The 20000-nt window shown below is 38.2% G+C and overlaps 1 protein-coding gene and 1 non-coding gene across 2 annotated transcripts in view; one reads left to right on the top strand and one right to left on the bottom strand.

Annotated features, from left to right (window-relative positions):
* LOC138045974 (uncharacterized) overlaps positions 1-17830 on the top strand; it is a 19402-nt gene extending 1572 nt beyond the window's left edge. The window contains exons 2-14 of the mRNA XM_068892628.1: positions 1-222; positions 2252-2891; positions 3161-3238; positions 3404-3546; positions 3804-3966; positions 4962-5114; positions 11852-11984; positions 12776-12913; positions 14547-14674; positions 14967-15074; positions 15267-15326; positions 15488-15558; positions 16486-17830. The exon at positions 1-222 is cut by the window's left edge and continues 73 nt beyond it. Coding sequence (XP_068748729.1) covers positions 1-222; positions 2252-2891; positions 3161-3238; positions 3404-3546; positions 3804-3966; positions 4962-5114; positions 11852-11984; positions 12776-12913; positions 14547-14674; positions 14967-15074; positions 15267-15326; positions 15488-15558; positions 16486-16492 — 2044 coding nt within the window. The 3' untranslated portion in view covers positions 16493-17830. The remainder of the gene's footprint in view (positions 223-2251; positions 2892-3160; positions 3239-3403; positions 3547-3803; positions 3967-4961; positions 5115-11851; positions 11985-12775; positions 12914-14546; positions 14675-14966; positions 15075-15266; positions 15327-15487; positions 15559-16485) is intronic.
* Positions 17831-18456: 626 nt separating this feature from the next.
* Trnap-ggg (transfer RNA proline (anticodon GGG)) lies at positions 18457-18529 on the bottom strand. The gene has a single exon. It is a non-coding gene; the product is annotated as a tRNA-Pro (tRNA).
* Between the last annotated feature and the right edge of the window lie 1471 nt (positions 18530-20000).

Raw genomic sequence — 20000 nt, 5'->3', positions numbered from 1 at the left:
AGACGTGTATGACCACAACAGTCAGCCTACACAGAAAGTTGATGTTTCTCCTGCCCCTTCACCTGTTAGCAAACAAATGCAATCAGATGAGGAAAAGCTGTTTAATGAAGATACTAATCAGGCTAAAGTTAAGGTTGATGAAGAACTGGTCATGAGCTTGGATTTGAATCCTTTGATTCACAAGAATGTCGAGGCTCCAAACAATAAACAAAGGCCCAGAAGGTAAGGTTTCCATGACAACATTGTGTGGGAATCTGGAATATTTTACCAACCCATCTGATTGTCTTCGGATATTTTAGTGTTGCCAAATTTGGAGGGGGATTATTGAGGTCTTACAGTCAAAATAGTCAGTGCATTCCGCCTATAATTGGAGAATAGTTATGATTAACTGCTAATGGACTGCATTATCCGTTTCAAACTTTCAAATTTAATTTGCAGGGCCGGAGCCAGTATTAGGCAATCCAAGGCACTTGCCTCAGTCATTTTTTCATAATTTTTTAAAATAATGTGGGATCGTAGTGCCGTCTTTAAATGTAGGCATCAAAAACGCGCAAATTCCTGCGAAGAGGATTTAACCGTGGACATTCCCTCTGTCATAATTCTTTTTCTTGCTACGGCCAGGGGTTTCATTAGAAGCTGGTCACTGGCGGTATAAGTCTGTTTGTCAGAAATTTGCCCTTCACCACCGGCTACTTTGCCTCGATTTTCACTCAAACCCTTGTAGAAGGCAAGAGTGACTGCCGCTTACATTGATTAGCCCCAGCATCTACTTCTAGTGAAATACTGAAAGGCTTGCCTTGCACCCCCAACTTTCAAGCATGATTTTGGAAAAAATTAAAAAGTAGGGCCTTTGTTTACAGATGTTGACAATAAACTTGACGAAATCTAATGTTGTGTCTTTCTTGTGACAGTAATAAGTTAGTCAACTCTGAAAATACCTTTTAAAAGATTTTTTAAAGTCTGTTTACTCCCTCTGAATGCAATGGTCTTGTGTGTAAGCCGCACCCGCGATTTTTGGCCCAAACCTTAAGCAAAAAGGTGCGGCTTATAAAGAAGTCTTTATGGTAATATTTTTATTGTATTCCAAAGATCAGCCGCAATGCTTCCCGGTTCCCTTATTTTGAATGTCGTGCAATGCAAGTTGGGTACTGATGACATTTTGTGGTTGCTTTGCTTCACGTCTCCTTGCCTTGTTTATATTGTGTATATTTTCGTGATGAGATTCAGTTCAATTTGTGACCCCTAGTTGGAACCAGAATCCTCGTTGAAAAAAAAGGAAAGGAAAGGAAAGGAAAGGAAAGGAACTTTATTTAAGTGTCTAGTCGTTCTAGCGCTGGAGCGCTAATTGGGGACACTGTAAACTGAAATGAACAATGAAAGTAAATCAAGTCAAATGAAGGCGAAGGAGAAGAAGAAAGCAATTCTTTGCTTGCAAATTTAGGCCCTCACAATTGCCTTTCAGCCTTTGTGATCGATGCCCTGTTATGCCGGCTGAGGTGGAATATTTTGGATGAATCCTAATTCAGATTGTTTGAATCGCCGCCTAGAAACTTATGCTAGAATCTTTTCTGGTTTTCGCTTGCTTTCTACCACAGAACAGATTTTGACTCTAAGTTCCTGTGAATCGGACAGCAATGCAACTGCAAAACATCATCAGAACCCAATCTAGGCCATTTCTGAGTTCATGTTTCTTTGGAAGACAATAAAAAATTATTTCACTAGGTAATGCATTTTGTAACACATTTTTCAACAAGTACAATTGGAACATTTTAGGTGTGTCCAATTCTTTCACTCAAAGTACAAACTTTGAAAGGTTCCAGAACCTTCGAAGCATTTAAAACGCTTTAAACCTTTTCTTTCCATCCTTTCAAATGACAGCTACCGTGAACCAAATGAACGGTAGAAAGTTCAAAACGATTCAAACAATAGAAACGATATTAAAAGTCCAATGTTTTGGATCAAAATGTAACACGCTCAACGAAAAATTTTGCCATTTTACAAACTTTTTTTTTGGTGCTGTGTGCTAACAAAGCAAAATAAATGCAAGGCAAGTATCAAAATAAACAGCAGACATAATAGGCAAGCTTTTGTTTTTGGTATTATTCCAGATAAATACTTTGTAACAAAGAAATAACAGCTAAAAGTCGGGTATTGTTGGTAATTAACATTTGACAACCAATACCATGTGCAAAGCCATGTAGCATAAAAAATGAAAAAAAGTACCTAATTAGTATTTTTTCTTGACTTTTAGACATGCGGTTAAAAAAGTAAAAAGGAACATATGGTGTGTAACCCAGCCAGAGTCCCCTCCTGTGTATAGCAAAAGAAAGAAAACTTGTGAAGCTGCAAAACCAAAAAAACTGAGGCAGCGGCGAGGTGAAGCAGGGGAAAAAACAAAGCCTGAATTTGTTGAAACGAAGCGATCAAGAATGCCCAAAACACAATCACCATCGAAGGGTAGAAAAAGGAAAATTCCCACTTCCCCTGTCGTGGAAGAACCTAAAGACTCTGGTGTTTCCAGTGCAAGTCCAGGCAGTGGATGTGGAAGTGGTAACAGTGGCAGCTCTAGTGGTAGCAATAGCAGTGGGGATGCTTCTGGTGGTACTGGACAGTCATCAGTTCGACAGAATGCGGGTCGAGGAAATGGCGGGGATGATGGTGAAAAGGGCGGGAAGAAACCGTGGTGGCACCTGCCAAGCTCAGAAGATGATTCGGGTCCTGAAAAGGACGAAGACGATAAGAAAGGCAGTGATGGTGGATCCCAGGAAAAGATGGAAGTTGACAACCCTCAACAAGATGGTTCTTGTTATTCATTTTTGCCAGGGGGAGTCGATAATGGTGAACAGTGCCACAGTCCTGGTGGGGCCAATATGTCGTTTACGCGTCCCAAGGTAAACCAAAAATAGTTGCCTTTGTTTATTCTTTATATCGTTTTGTTTTCTTTGATACTGAAGTACTTGAACAACTGAAAAGGAAATAATTAGCTGTATAATGTTATTTTATAAAAAGCACAAAATATGTGGACCTTTTTAATGTAACCTGTTTGGAGGTAGTGACCATCCCATTTGCTTCCTGTAGTGTGATTTCTTTGTACTAGAGAGTCTTTTGATTCCTACAGCAATAATATTGTCATTTTAATTCTTTCTTTTTTTGTTCATAGGTCACAGTCACATTGCCAGACCTCCAGCATGCATGTTACTGTGCATCTTCAAATTGCCGCAATATGAACTGTAAAGATGTAAGTTAGAAACATGTCGTAAGTAATAACATGATTTAGTGCAAATTTGGAAGAGGGCAATTGAGTTATTAAGCTTGGGATTGTAAAAGTGCACATGTTATTAATGAAACTTCTTGTTTTCCTTGGTTGGATAAGATAACATTATCTTGTCTTGTCTGTTGATAGGTCAAGGAAGAGTTGGATCATAGGAAGACACACAAAGATTGTTTGCAGTGTGAGCGCTGTAAATATTTGGGCAGTGTTATCCAACAACATGCGAACATTTGCCGTCTACCAGGATGCAGGGTCCCAGAATGTAGTATTATAAGGTGATGAACCACGTTGATAACAAACCTAATTTGCTTTCATGCTTTTATTACAGGTAATCACATGGTTTTTCTCGTGTAAGTTGGAATAAACAAGGACAAGTAAAATTGCAATTGCCAATGAAATGGTACATTCGTGTTTGGGACAAGCAACATTTGTGCGGTTGACGCATTCTGAAATCATAAGTCTTAAGTTGCTCGCTAAAGGGAGACTCAAAACAAGAAGGGAAAGGTAGTGATTGAAAAATGTTTATTTTCAGGAATGGGAGTGGTGGTAAAAAGAATACTAGAAAGCCTCTACTGTCCAAGACACCCAGGGAACCAGTCCATGTGCAGTTGCGCTATGAAGCAGCATTTATGCCACAACCTTTCCTCCCTTTGCCATTCAGTGGTTTCTCTTATGACGGCAAAGTGATTTTTCGCGTAAGTATTTTTAAATTGCTCTCCTTTTATCATGCCTCAACACTAATGCTTTTGGCTAATGGAGAGGCACGTCATTTGAGGAAAGGCAAAGATCCAAAGTACTTTCCTCATTTTGCCTACAGACGCAAAGGGCTGTTGTATGGTAACTAAAGGGCAAACATAACATAACATGAGGTTCCCTGAGAAGTTAACAAAAAAAGAAGCAATTTTCAGATACACTTTTGTGGAAAATTTTCAGTTTGAGTCTGAGCATCAATAGAGAAACAACAAGGCTTAATTGTATGTACGTCCTTATTTCTCTGAAAATTGTGAGCAATCTTTCAAAATTACTTTTGACTTGAGGAGGCCTCTATGTACAGTGTTTTAGTATATGCTCAGGGCTCTAAATAAAAAAACTGAAGTTGCCTTTTCGCAAAAGATAAGTTGCCAATAAGTAAGTTCAATTTCCAAAGGCTGGAAAAAAATTCAAACCTTTCCATCAACACTCACTGCAAGAAAATCTTACCACATGTTCAATGTGCTAGCAAAATGTAAAGAAAGCAAGGAAAACTGCCAAAATTGATGCTAGCTGTCGTGTTGTTGGTTACACGCGTGAAACGCAATCAAGATGGCGAATACAAAGTATGTTCTTTCAATACCAGCGGTCTTTTTGTAAAATGCTGCACCTGGGATTAACACGGAAGTAACACAGCTCGTAGTGGCGTCACATTGAAATGTTGAAAGCAAAAATCCACATTTTTAAATGGAAAACAGACATTGATTTGATTTGATCCACATTTTTTCACAGTAAAGCAGTCGCAGGTGTTCCGTAATCTGAATCACTTCATTTTATTTTTGTCAGAAATTAACTCGCCAAGTTGGCGACTAAAGGAGAATTTTAGTCGCCAAGGTAGAAGTTTTAGTCACACTGGCACTTATACCTATCAAAAAGTGCAGCTTGAAGTTGTCATACATGTAGTTTTGCTGGTTGGTAATAATTTATTGTTTTTCAACAGAACTCCTCTCTTTTTCCTGAGACTGGCAGCTATTTTCAGGAACACATCGACTATCATGTCAACAGGAGTGTTAAATTGGGTGAAGGTAGCTATGGCCAAGTTTACCAAGTCTACTGTCAGTCAAACTTGAGTAACAAGGTGGTCATTAAGGAGGTAAAGTCTTTTTTTGGGGAGTCTGTGTTCATTTCAAAGTTCAATAAAATAATTAAGGTGGATTTTCACTGATGCAAATTTTGACACATGCACCTATGCAGTGTAAACTTGAATTGGCCTGACGCGCATAAATAAAATGCAATGAAGTTGAACCTCGCTGAACTTTCACGTTTATGCGTAGCTATTAATACATCTCTAATTTGTTTATGCTTGTAAAGCCAATTCAAGTTTATGTACACATAGCTACGTAAAAATTCAAGACAATGCAAATACACCTCAATTAAGGAGCTTGTCTGAGGATGATCATGGCTACAAGATTGTGTTCCAAAAATGTTATTTCCCACTTTTGAAATTATGTCATGATTTATCCAGTGCAAATCAGTCTGCATGGAAAGTGCATATCAACATTCCAGGAATAAAATTAGAATGAACAGTGAGGCTGTTTTGATTAAAAATTTATTGTCAGGTCATCCTTCACATGATGCCAATGTACTTAATTTGCCTCAGTGGGGAACCAATTCTAGGCAAGCCTCTGTATTTTATCCAGGACTCAAGTACTTTATCCCATTGTTTCCTGAACCACCCTCTACTGATGAGTAAAATTGTCTGCGGTTAGACAGAGTAAAATCTGTTGTCTCACTCCCAGAAGTCAATAAAATATTAAGCAAATCGTCATCTCTTTCCTCCTTTAAATCTACTCTTGCAACATTCCTTGCCCTTTCTCTTCATCCATTCATTTCTTAATTGCCTTGTTCAGCTGTTGTTCCTTTCTTTTTTGTGCACTACACACTGTCACCGGGTTGTATGAGTGTCCGTGGTGCCAATAGGCTTGCAGCGCATGCATAAATCACTAAAATAAACAGGTCTGTTGGAAGCGTGCTTGAGTTTTAACAAAATGAGTGCCAAAATTGGCAAGAATTTGTATTCGCGGTCGTCCGGTCGTCCCAGACAAGTTTATTAACTCCAGAGGTCATCCATTGGACGAGTGAAGGTTTAATAAATGTTGTTTCATGAATGCCATGAAATGTTATAATATAGAATGTACTTTCGTTCTGATCGCTTTTTGTTCAAAGGAAACTTCCAGAAAATAAGGAATAAACATGCAGCTTTCCTCAGCAATGAATTCTCAAGTTTGGGTGCCATGTTTGACCATGCAGTATATTTAATGAAACGACTGCAGTCTCAATTTTCTTGTAACTTACCGCTGACATGGTTGTCACCAAGTCGTTTAGCAAAGAGCAAAGGGTGACTTGTGATGTAAGCTGATAACGTGGCGTTAGGTACAAGGTGTTTTGCCACCTTGGGCAAAAAGGAAAACAACTGAAGCAGAACCTGCTGCTTACAAACAGGAAAAACACAAAATCTTTGTAGCATACAAAGGGAAGTCACTAGACAGGAGCATCGAAATTTTGGTTCTTTGAATCGTAACTATGTAAGCTATATTCAAGTTTTACCGTGGCAGATATGGACCACTGTAAATTGGGTTCCCACGGTGCAAATAACATAATACTCTAGAGTCAAAATGTGACCTTTCATGCGAAAAGGGGGCTTATGGATTTCACAGTGAATAGATTTCACGGTCACGGCCCATGAAATTGAAATTTCATGGTGTGTTCACTCTTGCTCCAATTCTTTTCACTATGCTCAGTAAAAAAGTTCATGGCGTGAAATCGAAGACCGTGAAAATAATGGAGTCACGTCATGGACTCACCCATGTTCACGCGGTGAAATTATGTTGCTATCCAGAATAACAGGAAAATTTTGTGGTCTGATTTTGGAATTAAAATTGCGATAAACAAGGATAAACAATGTTTTTCAGAAATTGAATAGTAGTATTTGTCTTCTCTTGTGTGAAAAGTTTTAAGTTTTTATGGGGCGCCATTTCGTTAATTTCAGCGAAATTGAAGTTGGTACATACCATTATTTTGCTTTGTTGATGGCACAACGATCTATAATTTGGATGAAAATGATGACTGGCACGAATTACGGTACCCAGCAAAACAGTTTATTTATTAGTTTCTCCAGTAGTATAAAAAATCAAATACACTGAAAAAAATCAGTGTAGGAGGAGAGCAAAGCATCCAAAAGCGCACTAGGCCCCATACGAGGGATTCTCCTCAATTCTGCATAATCAACGGTTTGGTCAAAAATACGCAATGAAATTTACATCCCCCGATCGGGGTCTGTGGCCAAAAATGCTCTCACATAGGTTAAAAAGGTGATTTATCCGCTGAGATTTTGCAAACTGAACAGTCCTTGCATGAGAATATGTACCTACATAGATTTTTATGAGCCTTCTGAAGACTACAGGCTTTTTATGGCAAAACTCGATGACGTGTTTGTTTGCTTTCGGCCGCCATATTTGCGTGTATCCATGCAAAGCATTATAAATTTGATTTGGAGTAAAACGTTTCTTTGAATATCTCCCGCACAAAACATCGCACAGACCTGAACCTTTGCGAGACGCTTTCAATATTCATCTTCTTTTATCTTGTTGATCGTTGACTTTATTTGGTGAACTGTGTTGATGATGGTGTGACAGTGAAAACCGGCAAGAGGTGACGAGAAGTGTCTACAATTTAACAGAAAGCGTCTCCATACCAAATAATATATTATAATTTTGACGAATAAGTTGAGTTCGGAATATCGCACAGCCCTGAGATTCGGAGTGGTTCTTTAGTTACATTACTCTGATACCATGTGTCAATTTCTTGACTCAATTTATTGAATGGTAAGCAATTTTAATTTTCACTGCAATGAAATACAAACCTTGACAAAAATGTTCAGAAAATCATGTTAAAAGTGCTGGCAAATTTTGGGGAATAATGTTCAATTTTCTCATAAAATTTACGTGCTGCTCGCAGCCTCGGATTCTTGGAAAAAGTACTCGTACTGCTATGTTTGGATTTAAGTGTATTTTGACGGTGTCTGACATTTGCAGAGTAACCCTAAATGCTAACCGTTTTAAATCGGGTTCTTAGACTTAAATAATGTTTATCAGCGCTATTTGAAATGGGTTCTTTGACTTAAATAATGTTTATCAGTGCTATTTGTAGGCAGTCTACAGTCTGCAAATGTCAGACACTGGTATTTTGAGCAGTTACTCGCCCCATTTGGTGCAATTAAATAAAAACATACTATTAAGTGAGTTGCTGTGATTTTCCTTGTTGTCCCAAAGATTAATGCTCATAACCCATTATGCTTGGTGATCTGGAAAAGAGGTTTGGATCACTGCTCGTCCTTGCCGGAAAATGCTCAGCACTCACATGCTCGCAAAATCCATTCGCTGGCGTGCAATGTTTCTTCACTTGAGTTAAATCAACTTTACAGTGGACAAAAATTAATGATCATCAAAGGGTTCACGTCAATGTTTCTTTTACACTGCAAATCTGCCAGAAATCCAAACCCAACGTATTGTAATGAAATTTTGAGGAGGACTTTTTTTCCACGGCGTGAACTATTTCATGGTGGTATGATAAATTTTCATGCAAAGCTCACGCTGTTTTAAAGGAATTTCACGGAAGTTCAGCTTGCTTTATATAATTTCACAGTTGTCTGCCGTGAAATCGGCATCAATGTGAAGTTTTCATAAGCCCCCTGTTTGCGTGAAGGGTCACAAATTTGTAATTTCCTATGAGAGTGTGAAATAAAACGCAACTGCTCAAGTTACAAGACATTTTATCGACCATTTTCTATACTTCCGCATTTTTGCCCGGCTGACGACTTTGATAGAAAATGAATATGGACCCCTGCTGATGAAGAATAAAGCAGCTGCTGTTTCCAAAACGATAGAATTACCTGGCGATAAATAACCTTGTCTAGGAGAGTCAGGCGATTGTGAGCTTTGTGTTGAATTCGCACATTTCTTGTCAAACTTTATAACACTTGAAAGGGAAAAAAACTGAACTAACAAACAAAAACCCAGTGTCTTGCCATCATTTTGACACAGATGTATCCTTTTTTTGGCAAGTAAACACACAAGGTAACATGGTCACAACGCCTGCTGAATTCAAGGACACTTTCGATTTTGCGATTTATTTGAACATAGCAAAAACCTCCCAAAGTGTTTCGCTGATGGTATTTGTGACCGTCCAGATGAAAAGGATACTTAGACCATTTCTTCCCAAACACTGTTTGAAACAAATTTAAACGCATTTGAAACCGTTTCAAACATGTTTCAAACGCGTGTCAAATAAAAGCGTTTCATCGCGTTTCAAAGGCGAGTGCCACATTTCATTGTGTTTGAAACAGAAGAATTAACATGTGCATGATTATAATATTAAATGTTACCTGTCGGTTCTTCTGCATGAATAGCAGATCAGTCTTTATAAGTTTTGTCAAATATGAATGACTTTCACTTTTTTTCTAAACGTTTCTGAAAGCTAAATAATTTAAAGGTCTTAAAAATGGAAATGAACGAAAGTACTCATTCAAAAACATTGACTCAATAAAGCCTGCATGATTTTATCAAGTGTGAAGATCTCAAGTCCTTTCCGTGATTAGTCTTAGCACATATACAACAGATGAAGTTCTTCCACGCACATATGACACAATGCTGCAAATCTTTGTGGCCACAATTTTGTGCTTCACGCAACACTCTTCATCGAACATTTTCTTTGTAGGCAAATGTGCAACAATTCATTTTTCACATAAATGAAGAACTTGGTGTACACACCTGCTCTGCATGGGCCGTACGTCATCCACCGGTTTTGCTCTTGTTGCGTTATCAAAGCAATGTGCTGTATGTCCAAGACATATCTCATGCCGCGCAATTATTTACCGAAGAGTTTACGGTACATGTTTGCAAATAATTTTCGTAAGAGTTAAGTTTTTAAAAAAAAGATAACGAATGATGATATTTTGAAGACAGACATAGGGAAAGAGGTTCGCTTAGGAAATTGTCACGTCTCAAGATAGGGGTGCTAAGGCAACCGTGACAATGTGACAAGGTTTGTTTGTACAAGTAATAAACTTCACACGAGTGAAACAGTTGCATAAAAATTATCTTTGAAAGGCGAAAAAGAAGAGGTTAATAAGGCACTCCGATTGTTTTACAGTAAAAACAACAAGTATCCTGCTCCTTTTGGCTCTGGTTTCAAAGGCCCGTTGAAAAAACAAATTATGATATCTTGCGGCGATACGGGTCAGCTAATAAGATATATGTCGACACTGCAGCCTGTAATCTCGGACGTCTTTTTCAAATTCTTTCTGCAAATTGCAGTGTTTCCAATTAGTGCGCTATGTGTCGTTTATACTTTTAATGATTTTTCTAAGGAAATGGAAATACATTGTGGACTGTTTTAAACGAAGAGAATGCCCATGAGAATTGAGAATCTCAACAGTTGAAGTTATCGCTTCAGGTATTTCAAAATATTCCTGTTAGCGAGTTTATAAAATTGACTGTGAATTTGAAAGTGGTTTCAATGGCAGAAGTTACGGACGTACTATGAAAATTTCAATGTTGGTTTGAATGGAAGCTACTGATTCTCCGGAGGGCAGCCTTTGTCAAGTCTTTCACACTAACGGCTTCGGCTTGCTGGTATTTTTCCAGCTGACATCGTTTCGTGCGTCGCTTCCACATGCACATTTTTACCGGTAGAGCCAAGTTTTATGAATTGAAATGTCACTGGAAAGGCAGACTATGTTTCCACCGCTATGTTTCCTCTGAGAAAATTTTCTACGGAACAGTTATTTCACGCAAGAGCCCAACCAGGTGACACCGTTTACACGGAATTCTCACTCATCATTTTAAAAGGTATGACATTATTTCAACAGCAATATATCTTCCACGGCTTGCTAGGAAACAAAAAACGCATACATGTTGTCTTCTGATTCCTTCGTATAAACGGCAAGCTTGAATAAAACAAAAGGATACTTTTGAGAAACAAATGAAACGGAAAATTACTTGTATTTTTTCCGCTTATGGAATAATTATGCGACAGTAATAATTCTCGGTTTTCACATAGCGTCACGACCGCCATGTTGGTGCCCTAAACAAAGAAAAGGCGGCCATGTTGGTGCCCCCACCAAATCCTCCGGGAATTTAAATCTATTATTATGCAAACGCTTCCTTTTGTTTTCGTTGAAAAACATGGCTGTTGATCACGTGAGTGAAAACCAGCAATAATTATTATGTTCATTGTTGACAGATGTAGCACAGGTTGGCGCTTCAAACACAGATAAAACACCTTTTCCTTTGTTTCAAATAGTTTCAAACACATTTCAAACAGTTTCAAACGCGTTTCAAACACAAACGCACTTGAAATGCTTTTTAGTTAAGCATCCTTTTCATCTGGACGGTCACATTTTTTATATTCACTGTTCAAAATTGGTTGTTCTCATGTTACAAATGTTGTTGCTGATGGCAAAATATTTTATTCTGGATCGACAATTCCTGAGAACGTCCTTTTGCTTTTCCTAAAAACTGTGTATCAATATTTTTTTTTTTTTTCAGCAATAATTATATGTTTTGTATAAAGCAGGCTAACAAAACCTGTACTTTGCTTAGCTCGCATTTTTGAGTGTTAAAATAGAATTTTCGGTCCTGTTTCTGACATAGTGAGTCATATATTTTGAGGTCTCCCATCCACATACTTAACTTACTGAATGTTTGTCTTGGAAAGCTGTCAGAAGCTCAGAGCTAAGGCTTAAACTTGTGTGCATGGTGACTTCATTGTCACAGCTCATGAGATTTGCAAGTCAGATCTATTCATGCATGTTTTTTTAAATTTGTTTAGACTAATTATGCAATAAAAAAAGAAGAAGTAGAGATCTACAAACTTCTGGGCGATCACCACAACATAGTGAAGCACTATGGTGGAACATTTAGAGGCAACAATGGTTTTGCGTGTATATTCATGGAAAAGTGTGGTATGTTAATGAGATTGTAACCTGCTACTGAAGGCCCCAGTTGTTTAAAGGGTGGATAACTTTATCCACTGTATCCAGTGGATAAGTCATTTATACTGTAGATACAGGTGTATAGAGGATATTACAAGGCGGCAAGAAAATATGAATTTTATTCCAAGTGTTAAAAACAATAATTTTTATGAGAGAGTGCAGCGGGTAAATGGTATTGTTTTTAACATGAGAAAATAAAATTCATATCTTCAATGCAAGCCATTGTAATTTTCTTTTTATCATATAGACAGGAGTGTTTTACTCACCATTTTTCTTTCTTACACCGAGCACAAATTTATCACAAATTCTTGCAGCTTGGTGGCAGGAATTTCTTCAATTTTCGCATTTCTTCTCCACTTGCAAGGATCTCCTTGAATAATTTTTAGTTGTATGAAGTTTTCTTGGTGTTAGCATTTTCTTGTTTCTCAGAGAAGGATTGTATCCCAGCTTCAGAGAAGTTCACAAATCTACATGTATCCCTCGACTGTTTACACAAACAACCATACAAAGGCGCGAAATGATGTCATCGACATCCTCACTAGTGAGGATGTGGAAAATATGCCACTGGGGTCCCAGATGTAGTTACATATGATTTTATGAGTAGTGTATTTTCCAGTAAAACACTCCTGTCTATATAATATAGTGTCTATTCACAGGATAAAGCTATCTGGCCTTTGAACAACTTGCGCCTAGATGTTGAATTTAAATTTCTATGTTTTGCTTGAGTAATTCAAAGTTTATCTGGCTTTTTTTCCCTATAGAGGAGTCCCTTCACGACTACATGAAGAAAATTCCAGGAGGTCGACTCTCCGTTGATGAAGCTATGTTTAACTGGCCTCAGGTTCTTGATGGCTTGGTCTACCTCCACGATCTGGGTGTTATTCATAAAGATATAAAAGGTGATTGAGCATCGGAGTACATGTATTATGCAGTGGGGTCATAGATTCAGCTTTGGCTGGACCAAAGAACCTGGGTCTCTAAAAAAAGCTGTTACATGTTAAAACTTTTAGCTGAAATGTATGTCTGATTGTGCTGCAAAAATTAATGAGTTTCAGCAGGCATTGCACCATGTAACATAAAAGGTTGAAACTGGTCTCAAAATGCTGTTACTACATTCCTGTAAAACAAGTTGATACTAGTTTCTTAGCCTTGACCGGTTTCTGATTGACTTGCACAGTGTAGCGTAATACCACGCAGCAAGGCCAGTTTCACGGAGTGGTGTTACATGGTGAAACTGTGGTCTTTATCACCTCTGCGATCGTTGTGGCCTTTGCAAAAGTAGAAAGCAGTTATACTTTTCTTGAAACTTGTCTCACAACTGAAGTTCAACAAATTTTCATGAAACCAACCATGTTACACGGTGCAACGCCTGCTGAAATTTGTTTTACTGTGCTACTGCACAGAAGTTAGGCTAAAAGATTCAATGTGTAACAGCAGCTTTAGGAACTGAGCCTGGAGAGAGAGTTTCTTTAATTTGTATTCATGTCTGCAAATAGTTACACTCTCAGGTCGTAAGATAGAACTTATCAACTAGAGGCCCTGTCTCTCAATCCTAGTTCCTAATTTCTGGGTGCCGTAAAACTATTCCCAATAATTAAAGAATAAAGCATGGAGTTCTTTGTGTTTTGCCCTGAAGATGGCTTGATTAGCCAAAGCATTTTTTTAGCAGAGGTTTCATTGTCAAAATGAATTTTAATCTTATGTTTGAAAGAATCTATGTTAATTAATTAATTCAATTTAGGAAGAGAAGTGGCCAATGCTTTTTAGCAGACGTTTTTGTCGGCTGTCGATACTTATTGAAACCAATGCCACTTCACTGTTACTCCCATGAGTATTGCCAGAAATGAGAAAGAAAAAAACTTGCAACAAACAATGTTGTAGAACATAATAAGGTCAGTAGTACCAGGGGGGAAAATTGATGATTACTAGCAAAAAGGACACGGAAGAAAAACAGAATAGCTGACTCGAAGTGCAACAAAGAAAAGATGAATGACATTGAAGAATTTCTGAGTAGTGCATAAAATTTGACCTAACTTTCAATAGATGGTTTGGTCAACAGTTAGTTAACCACTGTGGCTTTCAGCATTTTCTTTTTCCACTGCCTTCAATAATTATTACTGTAGAGTTCTTGGTCTGAGAGGTACTGTATATGTGTCACACGTGTATTCAGATGTGACAGGCAAAATTGCAAATTCCTATACTTAGTCCTTCAGCTACCACTACAGTATATTTTTGATAGAAAACCAAACCACAGATATTATTTTGAACTTATGAAAGGTGCACGAAAATGGTTAAAAAACCTCTACTTGCCCAATTCTTGAATTTGTCAGCTGTCGATAAAAGGTGAAACCACAGTAAACCCATTTACTCCGAGGGGTTCCCCATTGACGAGGAAAATCATTTGGCGTTAGACAGAGTAAAATACTAAGTCTGGCCAGTTTAGGCCAGTTTGGACGTCAAAGGGTTAACCATTGTAGCCTTCTAGAATAGCATTAATTTTAAAGTAAAGAATGCTTGTTAATCTTTTCTCAGCTAAGAATGTGTTGATCAAGGAAGGAAGGGCACTATTGGCTGACTTCGATTCAGCTAAAAGAATTCCATCAGAATTGACAGAACCTGGACTCACTCCTATGGGGACTAGAGGATTCAGTGCACCAGAGGTATGTTATTGTAATGGGGGATGTTTTGGGGAGATCTTAAGTTTAACCTTTTGTTTTTTTCTTGAAAAACCTAACATGAAATTCCTTTTACTGATAAAATTATCATAACATCACAAACTCCCTCACTTTTTACGAGGATGACAGTTCTGTAGTTCCATTGCTTCTTTTTGTGGCAGGTTCTTGGGTGTTTTATTCCTCACGTTCTGGCCTACTTACCCTTTTGACACGGTGCAGAAACACTAAGTTGTTAGAATGTAAACATTTATTGAACCTTGTATTTCAAATTCTGTAGGTCTTGAATAGTCTACCACATGGACGACCTGCAGATGTTTACAACATGGGCTGCTTTCTGATTGAATTGACAATAGGGGTACCAACCCGGGATACTCTTAAGAAAAAGGTAGGGTAGCATTATTACAGGTACCATGCATCCAGGACATAATGAAATCAATGATGGGACATAAAGTGCAATGTGAATGATTATTATGAGAAATTGCAATAACAAGAACATTAATCCTTAAGGGAATGTGGCATGTGTTGACTACTTGACAAAATCAATTTTTTTTCAAACTAAATGATTTTCCTTCAACAGATAAACGAGTTGAGCCGGTTAGATCCAGAGCTTGCAAAGATGGTAACAGCTTGTGTTTCGGTAAGGAAAAAAATGAAAATAATGTTGCTAAATGTTTTTCATTTCATCTAAGTCCGTGGTAACTTGTGTTTTTCTCCTGTAAAGAAACAAATCTTACTTGGAAACTGGGTTACAGATCATTCCTTATCCAAAAAACAGAAGATTCTTTTGTCTTTTAACAGGATAATCCAAAAGACCGTCCCACAGTGCGTGCTCTGTTAGAGTATCCAGTCGTCAAGCGTTACAACTCAAGGTAAGAAAAGACTAACTGGTAATGTTACTGTGAAGAGGAAGATTAAACCAAAGTGTGGATTAGGTTTAAAATTCTGGGTTTCCGATGAGATCTAGCAGAGAGCAAAAATTGCTGGGTTTTTCACCTGAATTTGCTACCTACTTTAGTGAGATTCAGTTTTTCAGAGGTTTTTAAGTGGTCACTTTCTTTTAATTTGTAGCAACAACTGACATGTATGTGTATCGACAAACATCATTTCTTAAGTTCAAAGTTACCTTTTTCTGGGAAAAAGACTAAGATTAAAATAATTAATGCTATGATTTTGTAAGAGGCCTGAAGAGACCTACCAGTAATTGTCCACACTCATGACAAGGGCTGACTCCTTTAAACACGAAGGTGCACTATAAAAGGTGTGGTGCCATTTGCACATGCAGATAATTTGTCAATCAACCGTGGTTGCTTACAGAGCTCTGTGATAATTTCAGCCTCGTTTCCAGGGTCTCTCTTGCAACCGGTGTATATCAGGATCTCCTCCCCGGTTGCAAGAGAGACCTTGGGAACGAGGTTGCAATAATCTGTGCACAAAAAAAGCCCCTAATGGCAATTTTTCAGTAATATGTTATTGTCGTTCCCTTTTTTTTTTTAAGCCCTCGCCCCTTTTCTCGGACTGAAAATACCTCATAGGGGTTCTGTTTCTTTGTTTCTGTTTGTTGATTACCATCTTGTGCTTGATTGACTTCAAACAAAAGCAGAGTGAAGCAAGCCCTTTTATAGTACGTCGTCTTGTTTAATTAGGAGAGTGAGTTTGTCCCTCTTACTGAAGTCGTAGACACCGTCATTGCTGATAGTTTTTATAGGTAGATGTTAGGGTTTATTTTGTATTGTTGCTACACATGGAAATAGCAATCATTTTTACCAACAGTCATTTTTTGTTTTTGTTTTTATTAGGCGTTGAAGAGACAATTGTGGCTATTTGATTGCCTGAAAAGAACTTGTCTATCTACATGTATAACAAATGCAGTAGTAGATTTTCTTTTAAGCTCAGTAAAGATACAAATAATTTTTGCTAAGTAGTTAGTTGAATGTGAAGACAAGTACTAAGTTGGATGCGTGTGATTTAGGTAATCATAATGTACACTTTACATGTAGCAGTGGTTTCAGTGAGTACCGACAGCCAATGAAAATTGTCAGCTTCTTCATTCAGAGAAGTTCGCTCCTTTTTTCCTCTGAATGGAAGTAATTAAAGACAGATTCTTTCAAATCGTGGCGATGATAACGGTTGGTTACTCTACTCAACTCAATTTTTTTTTCAAAACTCCTGCACCGTGCTTGTTGAGCGCTGTGGCTGAATTTGACCTTCAAGCACGTAAGCTGCCCAATAACATCACTAACAAACACTGTGGGCTCCTAAACATCAATTTGAAAGCCTTGCACTTCAGGGTATCGCGTTTTTTGGATAAAAGTCAAATCAGAGTTAGATTAAGCTTTCTGTGCTCAAAAATGTTGCATTTGTGGGATAGATTGGTTTGTTTGAAGTGCCAACCTTCTGTTGTCATTGTTACCGTAAGACGGCAGATTTGAACCCTTTCTGGACCAGCCCTCGAGGTCTTGTAAAAACTGAGAAGAACGCGTCAGATCTCTAAGATCTCTAAACGACTTGTAAGTCTTCGCTGACTATAAACAATACACGCCGTCTGACAGTTCTCCCAATAGTAAATGATAAATTAATTTTGTAAGTAAGTAAAAGGTTTATTTCACAACACTTCCACATGGTGGCTCTTCGTTTGTGAAAAAACTAATTATCTAAATTAAAAATTTATAATCTACAAAATATTATTAAATACATATATACATATAACTTGTGTGGAATGTTAAAAGAATTCGATGAATTAGCTTAATGCAGTTAGGTAGTTAAAATGATCATTGCAGTAATTTAAAGTTAAGTAAACAATTTTGCTCGTTTGCAAAGAAGCCTGAAAAAATCCGTACTCATATATTTTTTTTCCTTTGAAGCTGTTACGCTACTGGGATGATCATTACACTTTTTCGAGTCGTGTAAGCCATATTCTGCAGCTTTTATGCAGAGCTAGAAAATTATTTTAAGTTCTTCATTGTAAGGGGTCAGTTATATTAGTTCAAAACAGTATGTCGTATAATCAACGGTTCTGGACGGTCGATACATAGTTTTTCCCCGTCATTAATATAAAGATTAGGTTTTCTGTAAGAAAATGAGTCAATTTTTCCACCTCTAGTGGAGTAATTTTTGTTTTAATAAATAGGTACTTTTTTTCCTTTTGATTGGCCAGTTTTGATTTACGTGCAGTGCTTATTGACAAATACCCATCGAGCCTTCATTCGGGAAGTTGAGAAGGGGGCCTCTGTCTTCCAGTTTAACGCTGGACTATTGAGATTGCGCTGGCTTCATGCATGGGGACTTGCAATATCCGAATCTGGGGCCCGTTTCTTGGAAGTTCCTTAACTTTGCGGGCCTTTTTCGGGTGTGTTAGATTATTTTGTTAAACATGTTTTCAGGTGAAAGAGCAACTTTCTTTCCAAAACAGGCAGATGGCAGATTTCACCAATGGCTTCACAGGCCTGAAATGTTTTTCGGGACTTCCGAGAACCGGGATCCTCGTGGCATTAAAATTCAGTATATCAACAAGAATTCGAGGGTCTGATAAATAAAATGAGTATTTGTAAGATTTTCCTCAGAGCCAAGAGGTGATGCCTTTAACTTGAGGGTGAATCTTGATCAATAGCTTGATGAAGTTCGGTGGTCCCCCCAAAGTGTCGCCAAATTGAAGATTCGAGGAAACGTGACGTCACCTTGTTTAATACAGTTATTAATTAAGTGAAGCTATGATCTTCGCAGTTATGAACGCAATTTTTACAATTGCGTAGAGAAGCCTGAAAAATTCAGGACTTCAACGGGGTTTGAACCCGTGACCTCGCGATCCCGGTGTGACGCTCTAACCAACTGAGCTATGAAGCCACTGACGTTGGGAGCTGGTCATGTGTGGGTTCAACACCAGGCTTCTCTACGATTGTAAAAATTGCGTTCATAACTGCGAAGATCGTAGCTTCACTTGATTTCATATCCGCAGTTCATATGATTCATTTCATGTACCATTTCATCACAGTTATTATATCTCGTACATTTACTGTAATCTGGGCTTGATTCAACTGATCAAGGAAAATGTTCCATAAAAACTACAAATCGTAAACCTTGCGAAAATCCATTTTATTGACAGTCTTGCCTTTCATTTTGTGCAATTTCGCTAGTGATGGGCCAAATTTGTATTTGGCAACGTGTTAGTGAGAAGGGGAAAACGAAGCGTCCCAAAAACCTATTAAATCATTGAAGACTACGCAGCCTTGCAAAATGACGGTAAATGTACGAGATCAACAACGTGGTGTCAGGCGGCCTTGAATCCTTAGGGTCGTCTGCCTGTGTTCAAGCCGTTTTAATTCCGTTAGAGGGATTTGATTGTTCAATGACTGTTTCAAGTCGTTTCCCCTGCTAAGCAAAGATCGCACAACACGGATTAGCTTCTTACACTGAATCTTTCAATGGTTGACGAAATAAAAGCAAAATGAGAAATTTCCCGCAAGCAGAATTTTTCGCTACAAATGGGAACGGATGTGAGAGAGCTAAGAAAAGTGACTTACGTTTCCTTAGAAGTATCAAAGGAACCGATTTATTTAATTTTCGAATTCTTGAAATTCGAATTCTTGTCAGCCTCATTTTGGAACGTACGAATGAAGATTGTCACAAGTTACTTTAATATTAGTTTGTCAAAAAACCCGCTTTCTAGCAGGTCTTCGCTAAGAATGAACTTGCATGTAAATCCTCTTGTCTCTGAGGTATTTACCACACGTTACCAGAAACCCATAAGGGTTGAAACGTGTAACGGCCCCTTGTGTGCTAAGAAACAAGCTTCTGAATATTCAATTTGCTAAGTACCATATTTGGAACCAGAAGAGCGAGGGGTTTCCAAATATGGTACTTAGCACTGAAACATTCAGCCAATCAGTTCGCACTGAATATTCGGAAGCTGTAAAAGCGCGTTACACGTTTCAACCCTTATCGGTTTCTGACGTTACTTTAATGTTTCTCAAAAAACACCCTTAGTCTTCGCTAACAATGGACTGGACCAACCTCGTTCCCAGGGTCTCTTTCGTCGACGAGGAGAGAGACAAAGACTGTTACAATCGAGACCCTGGGAACGAGGTTGTGGACTGGACGTCTACGAAACATGGACCCCAGGTCCATAGACCATCCCCGTGGACTCGGTCCATGGACTGCCCCTGTGGACCACCCCTCATTCTGCAAAGTTACAAGCAGACAAATCTTTCGACGAAAGAGGAAAGTGGTCCTCGCACTTATCTGGAAAATTTAAGCAATTGTCTCTTATAAACACCTGAAAATTTCAGGTGGCTTCAACGGAATTCGAACCCATTAC

This window comes from Montipora capricornis, chromosome 4 (assembly GCF_036669925.1).
Source record: "Montipora capricornis isolate CH-2021 chromosome 4, ASM3666992v2, whole genome shotgun sequence".
NCBI classification, from domain to species: Eukaryota; Metazoa; Cnidaria; class Anthozoa; order Scleractinia; family Acroporidae; genus Montipora; species Montipora capricornis.
The sequence above is the reverse complement of the archived record's forward strand: the minus strand, read 5'-3'. Positions and strand labels throughout refer to the sequence as shown.